General features: G+C 44.4%; 1 protein-coding gene across 6 annotated transcripts in view; it reads left to right on the top strand.

The window, feature by feature from the left end:
• LOC121592014 (O-acyltransferase like protein-like) overlaps positions 1 to 16,725 on the top strand; it is a 55,225-nt gene that overhangs the window by 28,819 nt on the left and 9,681 nt on the right. For 4 of the 6 annotated variants that reach the window (XM_041913211.1, XM_041913212.1, XM_041913209.1 and 1 more), the window contains 3 exons: positions 14,366 to 14,588; positions 14,647 to 14,749; positions 14,821 to 15,198. In XM_041913211.1, coding sequence (XP_041769145.1) covers positions 14,366 to 14,588; positions 14,647 to 14,749; positions 14,821 to 15,198 — 704 coding nt within the window. The remainder of the gene's footprint in view (positions 1 to 14,365; positions 14,589 to 14,646; positions 14,750 to 14,820; positions 15,199 to 16,725) is intronic. The other 2 variants (XM_041913210.1, XM_041913214.1) reach the window with 2 other exon arrangements.

Genomic DNA, 16,725 nt, shown 5'->3' with positions numbered 1-16,725 from the left:
GCTCTGTCACAGGTTTAGATGCGTTGGTGCGTCAGACGGCCAATGGCTGTCAGCCGTCGTCCGTGCTCATTCCCTCCATAGTGCTATCTCTTTCTCGCGTGTAAACAATGCTCAACTGCTAAAACTAGGGGTGAAAAAACTACCAAGGCTCGCAAGCTCTTTTATGCGAGGGCTCTGGGGCGGTGAACTTGTATGGCGTGCGAGCCCTCGCGCGCCCTCGCACATCGCTGTCAATTGCATGGCGGGTGCTCTCGGGGTGCTATAATTATAAATGCTAAAACTAGCGGCGAAAAAACTAGGAGTGAAAAAACTGCCTAGGCTCGCACGCTCATTAATGCGAGGGCTCTGGTGCTGTGAACTTGTATGGCGTGCGAACCTACTTGTGAACTTGTATGGCGTGCGAGCCCTCGCACGCCCTCGCAAATCGCTGTCAATTGCATGGCGGGTAGTTTTAGCAGTTATAATTATAGCACCCCGAGAGCACCCGCCATGCAATTGACAGCGATGTGCGAGGGCGCGCGAGGGCTCGCACGCCATACAACCCGCTGCGCAAATTCGAGCAGTTTCCAGCGCAGGAAATGTACCAAAATCTGCGCTGGCCAGCGCAGATTTTGGCTGGTCTCCCGCGCTGGACTTCAGCGATTCCTGCGCTGGGTCGAGCAAGTTTAGCGCCATCTGTTGGCGAAATGGACGAACTATTTATGGCGGCGGAACAAAAAAAACGGTCAAAAAATTTAAAAATATTGGCGCCCATTTTTTCGTCCGCTTCTTCTCCCTCCCTCACCCTGGCTTGCCTTACTTGCGCTTCTGCCCGTGGCTTCCGCCGCCAGCTGATTGGGTGTTGTGGTGTATGCGTTGATTCTGATATGTGCATTGCGGTTGTGTATTGTTATTGGTAGGTGTTAGCATTTATTAATTTGTGTGTGACCTTGAGACGCTGTGGGAGAAGCTGGATTGGGATTCAAAGTGTTATCGGTGTATTGATGGTTTATTTTATTTCGTGCCGCTGCTGATGAGACTATTCGATGCCCCTGCCAATCGAGGGTTAAGAAGCCTATTTAGCGAAGGAGAACGTCTAACATTAATCTAATATTTTTTTAATTTGAACATGTTTGATGCTTCAACGACCTTCTAAGCATCATGTAGCACGGAGCGTGCTTGCGCGACTTCGGGGGTGCGTGCTCGCGAGCGCGCTTTCGTGGGTGCGTGCTGGCGTGCGCGCTTTCATGCTCGCGGGCGCGCGTACGTGCGTGTGTGTGTGCGTGCGTGCGTGCTGGCGTTTGCGCGTTCATGCATGTGTGTGCGCGCGCGCGTGTGTGTGTGTATGTGTGTGTGTGTGTGTGTGTGTGAGTTTACGTGTGCGTGTTTGTGTGTGAGTCTGCGCGCGCGTTTTTGTGTCATTGTGTGTGTGCGTGCGTTTGGAAATCCCAAAACTATTTGATTCTGATGCGTACATTTTCATCCGCTGCGGCTACAAAGTACCACGCATTTTCGATGTTGAGAGACAACACAACCATTGGCATTGGCATCTTTGCGATCGGCTCTGCTGTTGGGGGTATTAAAAAGACACACGATCTAAGCAAACGTGCGTGTGATATGTTGGACATTTATTTCTAATTCAGCTAGCGTACGCAAGTGGAAACAACATTTTGAATTGAATTCATACAAAAGAGGATTCTGGATTTGTTTATTACGGTGCGCGTATGGTGCTGCACCTGTCCGTCCAGAATCTGGTGGCTTGTTGGTTTGGAGTAGTTATCATGACGCCGATTGACCGGCAATGCCTTGGAATGGGTTCGGATCGGTAGGTTCATGTTTTGATCGAGTGCATTTCGTGCATTTGTCGCGTCACAGCGGTAGCCCGGTAGCAAGCCACCAGGGTAGCAACAAAGTCAAGACAAACTCTTACCCGGGTGTGCACTGCTATGCTAAGTTCTTTTTATTATTATTATTATTATTACTATTATTATTATTATTATTATTATTATTATTATTATTATATTATTATTATTATTATTATTATTATTATTATTATTATTATTATTATTATTATTGGCATCATAGCCAACACGATCATGCCGGCCTATCCAGGACTTGAGTACCTCGTAGCCGGGGCCGGTGACTAATCCCTTGCTACGGCGGACGGTTCATACGCGATTAGAACCCACGACGGGCATGCAGATGTGCGGAATGATGGTGGCGCCGCGGGCCCGCTCCTATCCAGTGTGCAACCTGCATACTGCCACACTGTCTCCTGCCCGGTGCATACGCAGCAGGCAGGGGGAAGGATGCACATCCACATTAAAAAAAAAAAAACCCCGGCATGAACCAGCGGCGGATCTAACGGTAGACGGACTAGGCGGTCGCCGAAGATCTCTAGTATGTAGTATGGCGTATGTTTACAAGTGTACAGAGTATTAGCGACAAGGGCCCGCGGAAAGATGGTCGTTGGGGCCCTGTGGCGGGAGAACCATTTGCCCCCCCGCTCCCCCCTCATGCCGGCAATAATTGTAGGGCCTGTGACTGATGATCGTAAAGGTCCCATGGCCTAAGCCCCCTCCCCCCTCCTCCCTCCGCTGGCAATTTAGATATACTGTTAAATCTCCCAACAGCTGTGTGCCAGTACCCCCTCCCCCGGTCATCAGTTACCATTTACAGGGGCTTCAACTCGTCTTTCAGCCTTTCATGAACACCTTCCTTTCCGATGGATCATACTATTCCGGAAGAGCATACATTCCGCGACAGTTTTGCACACATACGCACACTCACACCCTTGCGCAGACGGCTCAGCATATCTGTGTAATCTACACCATACGAAAGCAAAAGCTTATGGTATCAAAGTTATGCTTAATGCTTAACACGTTCAGTTCGATGGCAGGCCCCAGGGCGGTGCCAGTGAACTTTCCAGTATACTGGTTTCACAATCAGCTTGCGTTCTTGAAGCCGGCGGAACAGAATGTTGATGAAAATCCGCGCCGGGTTGAATGTGTTAATGCGGATTAGGGTTCTGCGCGTTGCATAGCAAACCCTCCAGCGTGAGCTAGAGATTCCTTAGTCATTTTTACATTGCAGCAATTGAACTTATTGCGCTTTTTTGGTTTGATTTGTGAAAATTAAACTTCATCGTCGCAATGTTTGTTACCGGCTTTTTTAAGCGCCACAGCAACTCATGACCATTAACCACACGCGAGAAAGAGATAGCGCTATGGAGGGAAAAAGCACGGACGACGGCTGACAACGATCGGCCGTCTGACGCACCAACACATCCAAACCTTCGGCAGCGTGCTCAGGCGAGGGGTATGAGGCGGAGCCAGGGACGGGCAGCTCGACGAGCTGCTCGACAAATTTGCCGTTGGAGAGAAAAGGAAGGCATGATAAAATTCTCAGAACGCCATAACGCCTTCCGTCGCTTTGCGCAGCGGGAAGTTCACCGCCCCAGAGCCCTCGCATAAAAGAGCTTGCGAGCCTTGGTAGTTTTTTCACCCCTAGTTTTAGCAGTTATAATTATAGCACCCCGAGAGCAGGTATAACATTGCAAATTATAGCTTACTAAACACCTACATTTTGAGATTTAATTTGGCAAAATTCCACAAAAATTGGAGAAGTAATCTTTTCGGCGAATAACACCTAAAGAACAAAAACTTATGTATGAAAAATAAAGACTATTTTTAAGTATCATAGGATTTCGAGCAGATGATACCACTCTCAACCCTCGCAATGTTTGACGGGCAGGTATAACAATGAGATTTGTAGCATACTAAACACTGTAATTTAGACATCATACTTGGAAAAAAAAATCAACAAAATTTAAATAGTGATCTTTCTGACGAATAACACCGCAAAAAACTAATAAATAATGAATAAAAAACAAAGATTATTTAAAATACCATAAGATTTCGAGCAGATGATACCACTCGCAACCCTCGCAATGTTTGACGGTCCGTCAAACATTGCGAGGGTTGAGAGTGGTATCATCTGCTCGAAATCCTATGATACTTAAAAATAGTCTTTATTTTTCATACATAAGTTTTTGTTCTTTAGGTGTTATTCGCCGAAAAGATTACTTCTCCAATTTTTGTGGAATTTTGCCAAATTAAATCTCAAAATGTAGGTGTTTAGTAAGCTATAATTTGCAATGTTATACCTGCTCTCGGGGTGCTATTATTATAACTGCTAAAACTAGGGGTGAAAAAATTACCAAGGCTCGCAAGCTCTTTTATGCGAGGGCTCTGGGGCGGTGAACTTGTATGGCGTGAGAGCCCTCGCGCGCCCGTCATACAAGTTCATAGCCCCAGAGCCCTCGCATTAAAGAGCTTGCTAGCTTAGGCAGTTTTTACGCTCCTAGTTTTAGCAATTATAATTATAGCACCCCGAGAGCAGGTATAACAGTTAGATTTGTAGCATACTAAACACCGGAATTTCGACATTATATTTTGCAAAAAAAAATCCAAAAATTGAAATAGCGATCTTTTTGACGAATAACACCGCAAAAAAGTAAATAATGAATTAAAAACAAAGATTATTTAAAATACCATAAGATATCGAGCAGATGATACCACTCGCAACCCTCGAAATGTTTTACGGGAGGGCGCTGGGGCTGTGACTTTTATCGCAAATCACTGTGTATTGCATAGCGGGCTGCGACAATTTCGGTCACCCTTTGATTTTGGTTTAAATCCAAAATTATTCGCAGTACAAAATGTGGGCGTCTAGAAGTATCCCGCTATGCAATTGACAGCGATTTGCGAGGGCACGCGAGGGCTCGCACGCCATACAAGTTCACCGCCCCAGAGCCCTCGCATAAAAGAGCTTGCGAGCCTTTGTAGTTTTTTCACTCCTACCCGCTGCGCAAAGCGACGGAAGGCGTTATGGCGTTCTGAGAATTTTATCATCCCGCTGCGCAAAGCGACGGAAGGCGTTATGGCGTTCTGAGAATTTTATCATGCCTTCCTTTTCTCTCCAACGGCAAATTTGTCGAGCAGCTCGTCGAGCTGCCCGTCCCTGGCTCCGCTTCATACCCCTCGCCTGAGCGCGCTGCCGAAGGTTTGGATGTGTTGGTGTGTCAGACAGCCAATCGCTGTCAGCCATCGTCCGTGCTCTTTCCCTCCCTAGCGCTATCTCATTCTCGCATATGGTCAATGCTCGCGAGCTGTTGTGGCGCCTAAAAATGCCGTTAACAAACATTGCGGCGATGAAGTTACATTTTCACAAATCAAACCAAAAAATCGCAATGAGTTCAAACACTGCAATATAAAAATGACTAAGGAATCGCTAGTTTACGCAGGAGGGTTTGCTGTGCAACGCGCAGAATCCTAATCCGCATTAACACGTTCAGTCCGGCGCTGATTTTCATGAGCTTACCGTTCCGCCGGCATCTAGAACGCAAGCTGATTGTGGAACCGGTATACTGGAAAGTTCACTGGCAGTCCCTGGAGCCTGCCATCGAACTTAACGTGTTAAGCATTAAGCATAACTTTGTTACACTAAGCTTTTTTGCTTTCGTATGGTGTAGATTACACAGATATGCTGAGCCGTCAGCGCATGGGTGTGTACGTGCGTGTGTGTGCCAAAACTGTCGCCAAATGTGTTTTCTTCCGGAATGTTATGATCGATCGAAGGAAGGTGTTCATGACAGTGGCGGAGTAGGGGGAATCGGGGGCGCCCTAGGCGGAAAGACGATTTGAGGCCCCTGTAAATGGTAGCTGATGACCGGGAGGAGGGGGTACTGGCATACAGCTGTTATGAGATTTAACATTATACTTAAATTGCCGGCGGGGGGGAGGGGGAGTGCAGAAGGTTCTCCAGCGACGGGGCCCCAACGACCATCTTTCCAGGGGCCCTTGTCGCTAATACTCTGTCCACTTGTTGTTGTTGTTGTTTTATTTACGAGGCCTCTGTCCACTTGTAGACATACGGCATACTATAGACTAGAGATCTTCAGCGACCGCCTAGTCCGCCTACCGTTAGATCCGCCGCTGGTTCATGACCGTGTTTTTTTATCGTGGAGGTGCATCCTTCCCCCTGCCTGCAGCGTATGCATCGAGCAGGAGACAGTGTGGCAGTATGCAAGTTGCACGCTGGATAGGAGCGGGCCCGCGACACCGCCATCATTCCGCACATCTGCATGCCCGTCGTGGGTTCTAACCGCGTATGAACCGTCCGCCGTAGCAAGGGGTGACTATCCGGCTACGCGGTACTCAAGTCCTGAAAAGGCCGGCATGATCGCGTAGGCCATTACACCAATAATAATAATAATTATAATAATAATAAGAAGAAGAACTTAGCATAGCAGTCCACTCTCGGGGAAGGTTTTTGTTTTGACTTTGGTGCTGCCGGGTCTACCACTGTGGCGCGACAAATGCACGGAATGCACTTGACCAAAACATGAACAACCGATCTGAACCCATTCCAAGGCAATGCCGGTCAATCGGCGTCATGATACCGACTCTAAGCCAACAAGCCACCAGATTCTGGACGGACAGGTGCAGCACCATACGCGCACCGTAAAAAACAAATCCAGAATCCTCGTTTGTATGGATTCAATTCAAAATGTTGTTTCCACTTGCGTCCGCTAGCTGAATTAGAAATAAATGTGCAACATATCACACGCACGTTTACTTAGATCGTGTGTCTTTTTAATACCCCCAACAGCATAGCCGATCGCAAAGATGGTGGTGCCAATGGTTGTGTTGTATCTCAGATAGCGAGATCGAAAATGCATGGACTTTGTAGCCTTAGCGGATGGAAATGTACGCATCAGAATCAAATAGTTTTGGGGTTTCCAAACGCACACAAACACGCGCGCGAAAACTCACACAGACACACAGACACACACACACACACACACACACACACACACACACATCCATGAACGCGTGCACGCCAGCACGCACACACACACGCACGCACACATGCACGTACGCGCGAACGCGAGCACGCACCCACGAAAGCGCGCTCGCGAGCACGCACCCCCGAAGCCGCGCACGCGAGCACGCACCCGCCACAAATCCCCCCCCCCCTCCCGCACGAGCGAGTACGGCTACCTTATCGGAAGAAAGGCTGGTTCAGCTATCTTGTAGCGCATCCTCATCCAAAGCGCTGGGCGGGGTGGGGGATCGCGGCATGATAGAGTGAACGGTCACTTTCCCCGCGCTGTGTGCGTGTGTGTGTGTGTCGAGACCCAAAAACTGGAGACAGATTTCGGCAAATAAAAAAAAATTATTACCACTATACACTGTGCTACATGATGCATAGAAGGTCGTTGAAGCATCAAACATGCTCAAATAAAAAAATATTAGATTAGTGTTAGACGTTCTCCTACGCTTGTTTTAAATAGGCTTCTTCACCCTCAATTGGCAGGGGCATCGAATGGTCTCATCAGCAGCGGCACGAAATAAAATAAACCATCAATACACCGATAACACTTTAAATCCCAATCCAGCTTCTCCCACAGCGTCTCAAGGTCACACACAAATTAATAAATGCTAACACCCACCAATAACAATACATAACCGCAATGCACATATAAGTATCAACGCATACACCACAACACCCAATCAGCTGGCGGCGGAAGGCACGGGCTGAAGCGCAAGTAAGGCAAGGCAGGGTGAGGGAGGGAGAGGAAGCGGACGAAAAAATGGGCGCCATTTTTTTTTTAAATTTTTGACCGTTTTTTTTTTGCTCCGCCGCCGCCCGAACTTGCCGCCCGAACTGCCCGAACTGCGCGAGCCAGCGCTGGAATCGCTGAAGTCCAGCGCGTCAGACGAGCCAAAATCTGCGCTGGCCAGCGCAGATTTTGGTGCATTTTCTGCGCTGGAAACTGCTCGAATTTGCGCAGCGGGTAGTTTTAGCAGTTATAATTATAGCACGCCGAGAGCAGGTAAACCATTGCAAATTATAGCATACTAAATGCCTAAATTTTAACATTTTATTTTGCAAAAATATAAAAAAATGGATAAGTTATCTTTTCTACACATAACACAGTTAAAAAATAATTGAATAAAAAAAAAATAAATATTTTTTTTAAATATCTTAATATTTCGAGCAGATGATACCACTTGCAACCCTCGCAATGTTTGACGGGTAATGTTAAAGATCATTGTGATTCAAGGTGATCTTCCAATGAACGGGCAGTGAGTGCACTTAAAAAAAAACAAGCATAAAAGCTATCTAGTTCCTATTGGAGGAAATGTCCAACAGAGATCAACTCAATAATGATACAATGTTTTTTGGAGGATTTATCTTGTTTGTTCGATGAACATTTTGAAACATCTGTTTAAATTATGATTCCGTTTGATGGACCGAAGAACGCGCTACGCTGTTCAATAGAAACCTGTGTTTTTAAAAACTTCCAACTTTAAAGTCTAAACCAAAAATTGCCAATTTTTGAAGCCATTATTCTGATGAAACGAATAAATTTTAAGTTTATTTGCCTTTTGCAACTGTGGTGTCGTGTTTAATCAGCTATCGACAAGGTAAACCGGTCATAGCAGAAACACAATCCAGGGATTAATTCAGAGATTGCCAAAAATATTGAAGGATATGCATAAAGGTTTCATGAACGATTTTTTCTCTGCAGCTGAAATAGCTTGCTGTGAGTGGGTACCGATGACTTCTAGCCGGAAATAACTCGACGTAGAAAAAACAAACGATTCGCAAATCAATCAAAACTAAAAACAATGGAATAAAGCGAATTTCAGAAATATGCACGTATTTCTTACATTGTATTAAATCACAAATACTGTTACTTATGGATAATTTTGAAAGTGCGTCACCTGGTGATCTTCAAGAATGTGTACAGAAGTATTCATTAGTCGTTTGCAAATGAAACGACATGCTTGCAAATATTTTTAACATTCCCATATAACAATGGGGAATTATTTCTATGGCAAACGGGGTGTGAGGTAGCGAGAAACTGGTTGCGGCGAGCGAGAAGCTCTATTAATTCAGAAAGAGAGAGGAATGAAATAAAGGGGGAAGCGAAGAGCAACACATAAGGAGAGCGAGAATGCCATGGCGAGGAGTAACAAAGGATGAGGAAGAAATAGAAGAAAGTAAGAGGTGTTGCCAAAACGCGGGTGAGAAGCTATGGAGGAAGCAAACAGCAACACATACGGAGAGCGAGGATGCTATAATGAGCGGTGACAAAGAAAGAGAAAGAGTGATATAAAACAAGGAGCGTGACAACACATGGAGAGAGTGTAGCTAAGGGGGTAAGAGAAGAGCCACACATACGAAGAGTAAGAATATTTGCGCTTGCTATAGCTTGCTCAATTTTCATACATGCCGCTCTTATTAAAAAGCCGGTAGATCTTCGCTGATGATCATTTGAATCAATCAAAAAAACTTTTTGCGCAACGGTACCGTTTGTATTTACGACCGTTTGTACGTAAAATCGGAAAGTTTGAAGGACTACCTTTGCCCATCGACGCATTCGCCTGGAACCGAAGCCATCCGCAGCCGTCACGAGCTGTTTGGAATTGGCTTTGGATAGATCCAACGAATACGACGGCGCAAGTTACCGACTAACGCAACTGGACAGTCCTGGTCGGCTACAACAGATGACACCAAACATTACCGTGATTGCATCTACCTTTCAAAATTACCCAGTGGCGGATCTAATGGTAGGCGGACTAGGCGGTCGCCTAGGGCCCCGCCGATTAAGGGGTCCCGTAGATCGCCATTCTATAGTATGCCGTATGGACAGAGTACTAGCGACAAGGGCCCCGGGAAAGATGAACGTTGGGTCTCCGAGGCTGACGAATCAATTTTAGAGCCTGTAACTGATGATCGTAGGGCCCCCCGACGGCGTTCAAACTTTCAACAGCCAGTTTAGTGCCGCTACCACACCCCCCCCCTACCCCCCCCGAACACCATTTACCATTTACAGGGGGCCTCAACTCGTCTTACCGCCTAGGGCCCCTGATACCCTTAATCCGCCACTGCAACTACCTTGCGATTATTGTGGAGTCATTCGGCAGCGATTCCGGTGTTTTGTCGAATTTATCCATCGCTAGTAGCTTAGCCCTAAATGGCCATACTCATGATTCTCAGATGGAGAAGAAAAAAAAGACAAATTGACATGCGAGTGCATTATGGATTTTTCTTCACGAGAACTTCTAGCAAACTTAAAGAATCCTTTCGATCTCCAAGGCTCGCTCGGCCGCTTATTTTGCGTACAGGTTGATGGCAAGAAACAAGATCGCATTGAATAGTATTTTGTTCACTCATAGCGTAGGCAAGTACGTGCAACCAAGATAGCCGTAAACATTGACGATGGATCCAACGCAACGCCGGTAAAGAATGAAAACCTAAATGAATACGTTCTTCCTCCAATATTCTCTTCAATCACAGCAAAGAAACGCAGCGACAAAAAAAAACGTGCAAGAGAAACGAAGATCCGCCTTCAGATTAAAAGCCACAACGTACCAAGAACAGCTGTGCACAACACACACATAAATACAAATACAGAGCGAACAGAGCGGATACAGGTACAAGCCACGCACAGCCGTGGCCCCACACCCATTTTTCGCAAACCGCCGATTGCATATGACGTCATACTCACCAAACCTCTTGTTTTGCTGAAATCAAGAGGTTTTGAGGTGAATTTGTGGTGAAAATTGCTATATGGGTTACCAATTATAGGGTAAATGTATCAATAGTGGTGCAATTTGTAGTGGTACAAATATGTTTTTATGGATTTAAAGTGTCAGGAAAGTAAATTCACGAATATTTTAACACATAGCAATTGGAATATGTTTTATCTTTGCAATCACAACCATTTTTACCATGAAACACATCAATTTTACGAAAAAATACATATTTTTGTGACTGCTTCGTTGTACCTTTAATGGTGGTATGGTTCCTATAGTCGTCGTATTGTGTTCTCATAGTGTGGTAAACAAAGATGCCTCAAAAACAGTGTATAGTATCAATGGAATTGAAGCTGTTTTCGTATGAATAGCAAGGATTACTGCCATAATTTCGAATTAATACTTAATTTGATCGTAAAAAATGTATAAATTTGGTTGATGAAAATATTGACTAAAGTTCTGTATCTGTACATGGCGTCAACCCACACCCGGAAGAGAAAGCTTGATTTGCAGTCGATTTGTCACTCAGCCAGATACGCGAATTTTGGCCTTTATTTGGTAAATTACTTATAGAACTGGGACTTATAGGGACAGGAAACCCTCACTAGCCTCTCTCTCATTTCTACAAAGAAACAAAATACTTTCGTTAAACATTGCGAGGATTACGAGTAGTAACATCTGCTCGAAATCTTAAAGAATGTTAAATATTTTTTTCCGTAAATACATATTTTTTGCAGTGTTATTTGTCGAAAAGATCACTATTTCAATTATTGTGAATTTTTGCAAAAAAAATGTCAAAATTTAGACAAAAAATAACAAAATTATATTGGTAATTTAATAAAAAAAATAAAAAAAAATAAAATAAATAAAATGAGAAACTAGGAATCCTTCTTTCTCCTTATCCGGCACTACAACCGCTTTGCGGTCTTGGCCTGCCTCAGGAGTGTCCGAAACCGCTCACGGTCTCGCGCCTTCGTCTGCCAGTCCGTTATCCCGGCCTTAATGGCGGACGCCTCCACGCCATCTTGCCACCTCAATTTGGGCCTACCACGCCTCCTCTGTCCTTGTGAACGGCCTAAAAAGACTTTACGGGCTGGGTCGTCCGTTTCCATGCGTATAACATGGCCAGCCCACCGGAGCCTGGCGAGCTTTATACGCTGTACGACAGTGAGGTCGCCGTACATCTCGTATAGCTCGTCATTATAGCGGCTCCTCCATTGTCCTTCCACACATACGGGGCCAAGTATCCTTTTGAGCATCTTCCTCTCGAACGCGGCTAAGAGGGTTTCGTCAGATTTGGACAGTGTCCATGTCTCAGAGGCGTATGTGAGTACTGGTACTATATAGGTACTATATAGTCCCAGCTTCGTCCGTCGCGACAGGTTCTTTGAGGTGAACTGATTTTTCAGGCTGTAGAATGACCGGTTGGCAGCCAGCATCCTTGCGCGCAACTCAGCTTCCATGCTGTTGTCGTTGCTGACCTTTGACCCAAGATAGGTGAATTGTGGGACGACTTCAAAAGTGCGTTCACCTATCTGCACGTCACGCCTACGTAGATTCTGATTATTTGTTGGTGGGCCCGCTGATGTTGCCACCAACAGTTTGGTCTTTGCCTAGTTTATCTGCAATCCGAGGCTCTCTGCCGCCTGCTCGATCCCTTGGTAGGCTTCTGCTACTTAGGAGAGCCGCAGACCAATGATATCTATATCATCAGCGTATGCCAGGATCTGGGTTGACTTATAGAAGATGGTTCCCGTAGTCTCCACCCTCGAGTCACGGATGGCCCTCTCTAGCGCCAGGTTGAATAAGAGACAAGCAAGCCCGTCCCCCTGGCGCAGACCCTTGGTGGTAGCAAAAGGTCCTGAGAGTTTTCCATCCACCCTCACCTGGCATGTGACGTTGGTCATAGTCATTCTAACTAGCCTTATCAGTTTGGCCGGGATTCCAAAAGAGCTCATAGCGTCATACAGTTTTATCCTGGCTATGCTATCATATGCGGCTTTGAAGTCAATGAAGAGATGGTATGTGTCGTGTCTGTATTCAGCCATCTTCTCCAAGATCTGCCGCATGGTGAAGATCTGATCAGTGGTTGATTTTCCGTTTCGGAATCCTCTTTGATAGTTTCCGACTATCTCTTCGACGTGCGGGACAAGGCGATCCTGAAGGATCAGGGAGAATATTTTATAGGCGGTATTCAACACCGTAATACCCCTGTAGTTGTTGCAGTCCAACCTATCTCCCTTCTTGTATATGGGGTAGATGATGCCGAGATTCCAATCACAAGGCATCGATTCGCTATCCCACACCTCAGTAACAATTTGATGAATCTCGTTTTCTAGTCGTGCACCTCCATTCTTGACCAGTTCGGCTGCAATTCCGTCGGTTCCGGGTGCCTTGTTATTTTTCAGCCGACGGATAGCCTTTCGTGTTTCTTCTATGCTAGGTGGCAGTAGCATATCACCATCTGCTAGTGGCGCTTCTAGCTGTTCGCTAAACTGGTCATTGAGTAGTTCATCAAAGTACTGCGCCCACCGCGAGAGGACCTCTGGCTGGTTACTAACCAGATCTCCATCCTTGTTGCGACAGCAGGTTACCTTAGGTACAACGTTGTTTCGGTGACCTGCTATCGCTTGGTAAAACTTTCGTGTCGGTCCGTACGCCTCTCTGGTTTGCTCGAGTTCCCGCATGTTTTGCTCTTCCAAAGCATGCTTCTTGGAGCGGTGAACTCTTTTCTCTTCGCGTCTAAGCCGTGAATATTCCTCTGCGCATGCCCGCGTTCTATGCCGTTGCTGCATTGCTCGGTATGCAGTATTCTTACGTTCGGTCACTTGTCTGCATTCATCGTCGAACCAGCCAGATTTGGTGTTGCCACGACGTGGTGGGAGTATCACTAAGCCAACCAAGTAGTGATCGGAATCGATATTGGCTCCTCGATATTTTCTGACATTTAACAGACTCGACTGTCGTCGGCGGCTTATTAACTAGGAGAAAGTAGGAATATCGCTGAAAAATTGAATAAGTGTTTAGGGGGGTGGTGTGCAGTCGCGGATCTAACGGAACCCTAGTCCGCCTAGGCGGCCGCCTTGGCCCCCGCCGATTTAGGGGCCCCGTAGATCGCTAGTCTATAGTATCCCGTATGTATTACATGTATGCCGTATGGTCACAGTACTAGCGACAAGGGCCCCCGGAAGGATGGAATTTGGGGCCCCGAAGCTGGCGAATCATTTGCACCCCCCGCCAGCAAAAAATTTAGAGCCTGTGGCTGATATTGCAGGGGCCCCCATTTCAAGTTTACTATTCAATCTCCCTACAGCATAAGTACAGTGCCAGTACCTACCACCCCCCCCCCCCGCCCCCGCCCCCCTTGAAAACACCATTTACTATTTACAGGGGGCCTCAACTCGTCTTACCACCTAGGGCCCCCGATACCCTTAATCCGCCACTGGTGGTGTGCATGAATATGTTTCTGCCAAGGGCGCCAGATGACCACGCTACTGCTCTAGTTATATGTATAATTTTAAACATAGTACAATGATTAAAATTTAACAAACCATGTTGGCCCATTCACGTAATGGTGTTGCGTGTATTGGTGCCTGGTAATATTTCGTAGGAAAAGTGCATCTTTTTTTTAATTTCTTGTAAAAATGGCCTAGTTGGCTTTATCACTACGTGCTTCTGCTTTGATATGCTTAAGAATATACGAATACCATTTTTAATATTATTATTACCTTATTTTTTTCTATGAACACAAAACCGGCTTTATAAACTGTAAGGAATATTCTACACATCCACGTCATTTTGATCGCAGTGCGATTGAAACTGGAACGTGTCTTCAAAAATGTCGACATACAATGCAAAGTGTAGAACACAACATAACAGCAGAACTGCATGATTGTGTAAAGACTAAAATTTGGTCGCAATATGAACTAAATTCATCAATCAATATTTTAAACTGTATAACAGCAGAAGAATTGAACGACACCAGCGAAACATCAGGTAAATTAAATAAAATCTAATGTTGTATGTTGCTTAATAAACCGTTCAATATCTGCAGGAGTTGCCAGGCTTGCATTTCTATGCATTTCAATAGGAATAATAATGCTAGTGATTTTTGCAACAGTTTACGACGGCGTGAATACAAATGATCCAACAAAGACGTGAGTGCTTATTTTTATGATAAGCTTCCTGTAACAATTAATTCTTTTGATCATATTTTTTTTATCCTAAGGCGTAGTTTGGCCACAACAAAATTAATCCAGTCGTTTTCGATTTCTCGAAATCTTTCCAAGCTAATAGACAGAGAAACAAAATCCGGAATGAATCTTCGCCATCTTGATGGAATACGTGCTCTAACAATGATAATCATTTTATTAACCCATTCCTCAATACCTTTAATAAAAATGCCGCTAAAAAATGCAAATGATTTGGAAGCGCAATTCAATCAACCTTGGTTTCCAATCGCAATGGCTGGCAATACGTATACGGTACAGCTTTTTTTCGTAATTGGTGGTTTACTATTAGCAGTAAACATACTTGAGCAGACAAAAAATTGTAACAGGATTGGAGTAGCATATTTCTTCGAGCGTGTGAAAATTCGTTTAATCAGGTAAGTACTTCATTGAATAATTTGATTTTGAAATGTCCCGCCATGCAATTCACAGTGATATCCCGTCAAACATTGCGAGGGTTGGGAGTGGTATCATCTGCTCGAAATCCTATGATAATTAAAAATAATCTTACCCGTCAAACATTGCGAGGGTTGCAAGTGATATCATCTGCTCGAAATCTTAAGATACTTAAAAAAATATTATTTTTTTTTCATAAATTAATTTTTGCTGTGTTATGTGTCGAAAAGATCTTTTTTCTATTTTTTATTTATTTTTGCAAAATAAAACCTCAAAATTTAGGTGTTTAGTAAGTTATAATTTACAATGTTATATCTGCTCTCGGGGTGCTATAATTATAACTTTTGAAACTAGGGTAGAAAAAACTGCCTAGGCTCGCAAGCTCTTTAATGCGAGGGTTCTGGGGCGGTGAACTTGTATGGCGTTCTAGCCATCACGCGCCATAGCAAATCGCTGTCAATTGCATGGCGGGTAATGGGGGTTCCCGCCATGCAATTGACAGCGATTTGCAAGGGCACGCGAGGGCTCGCCCGTCATACAAGTTCATAGCCCCAGAGCCCTCGCATTAACCATAGAGTTGGCAACCAGATTTACACACGTAAGTTGGCAACCGGCATACCCGGGTATTCCACGCGTTTTGACGCAAAAAATTAACGATTTTCATAGGTAAACAATGCTTTCTATATTTTAATGCTGTAAGCAAGTAATGCCGACCATATATTCTCTTCTATTTCATTTATTCATTAATTTTTTTTCATTTTATTATAAAAATAACGGTCTAATAGAAATTTGGAATCGCTTGAATTTGACTCGAAAATAAGCACAATACGAAAAGAGGAAGAAGAGAAACGTCATTCTCCATACAAAATGTATGGAATACCCGGGTATGCTGGTTGCCAACTTACGTGGTAAAGTTAAAAAAAATCAAAATAAAATACTTACAGGCTGTTTAAAATTACAATATATGCACCAAAAAATCAGAAATTATAAGTCGGGAGGCTACGGAAAATTTCAGGTCAATAAAAGCAATGAATCAAAAGTTATTGCAGTTCGAAGATGAAAAAAATACCCGGGTATCCGGTTGCCAACTTAAAGGTTAAAGAGCTTGCGAGCCTAGGCAGTTTTTACGCCCCTAGTTTTAGCGGTTATAATTATAGCATCCCGAGAGCAGGTAACAGTGAGATTTGTAGCATACTAAACACCGGAATTTAGACATCATACTTGGAAAAAAAATCCACAAAATTGAAATAGTGATCTTTTTGACGAATAACACCGCAAAAAAGTAAATAATGAATAAAAAACAAAAATTCTTTAACATTTCATTTCATTTCATTTCATTTCATTTCATTTATTTAATACAATATCCGCCATCAAGGCTAAATATAATAGACTTAAAACTAATTAAATACTAACAAAAAAACAAAATAATTCATGAAAAACTAAGCCTAACTAACCTAGTCTTGACCTAGCAAAAAAGAAAAGAAAAAATACAAGGGTAGAGGTTAGAG

The sequence above is a fragment of the Anopheles merus genome, chromosome 2L (genome assembly GCF_017562075.2).
Source record: "Anopheles merus strain MAF chromosome 2L, AmerM5.1, whole genome shotgun sequence".
Taxonomy (NCBI): domain Eukaryota; kingdom Metazoa; phylum Arthropoda; class Insecta; order Diptera; family Culicidae; genus Anopheles; species Anopheles merus.
This window is presented reverse-complemented; position numbering and strand designations above follow the sequence as displayed.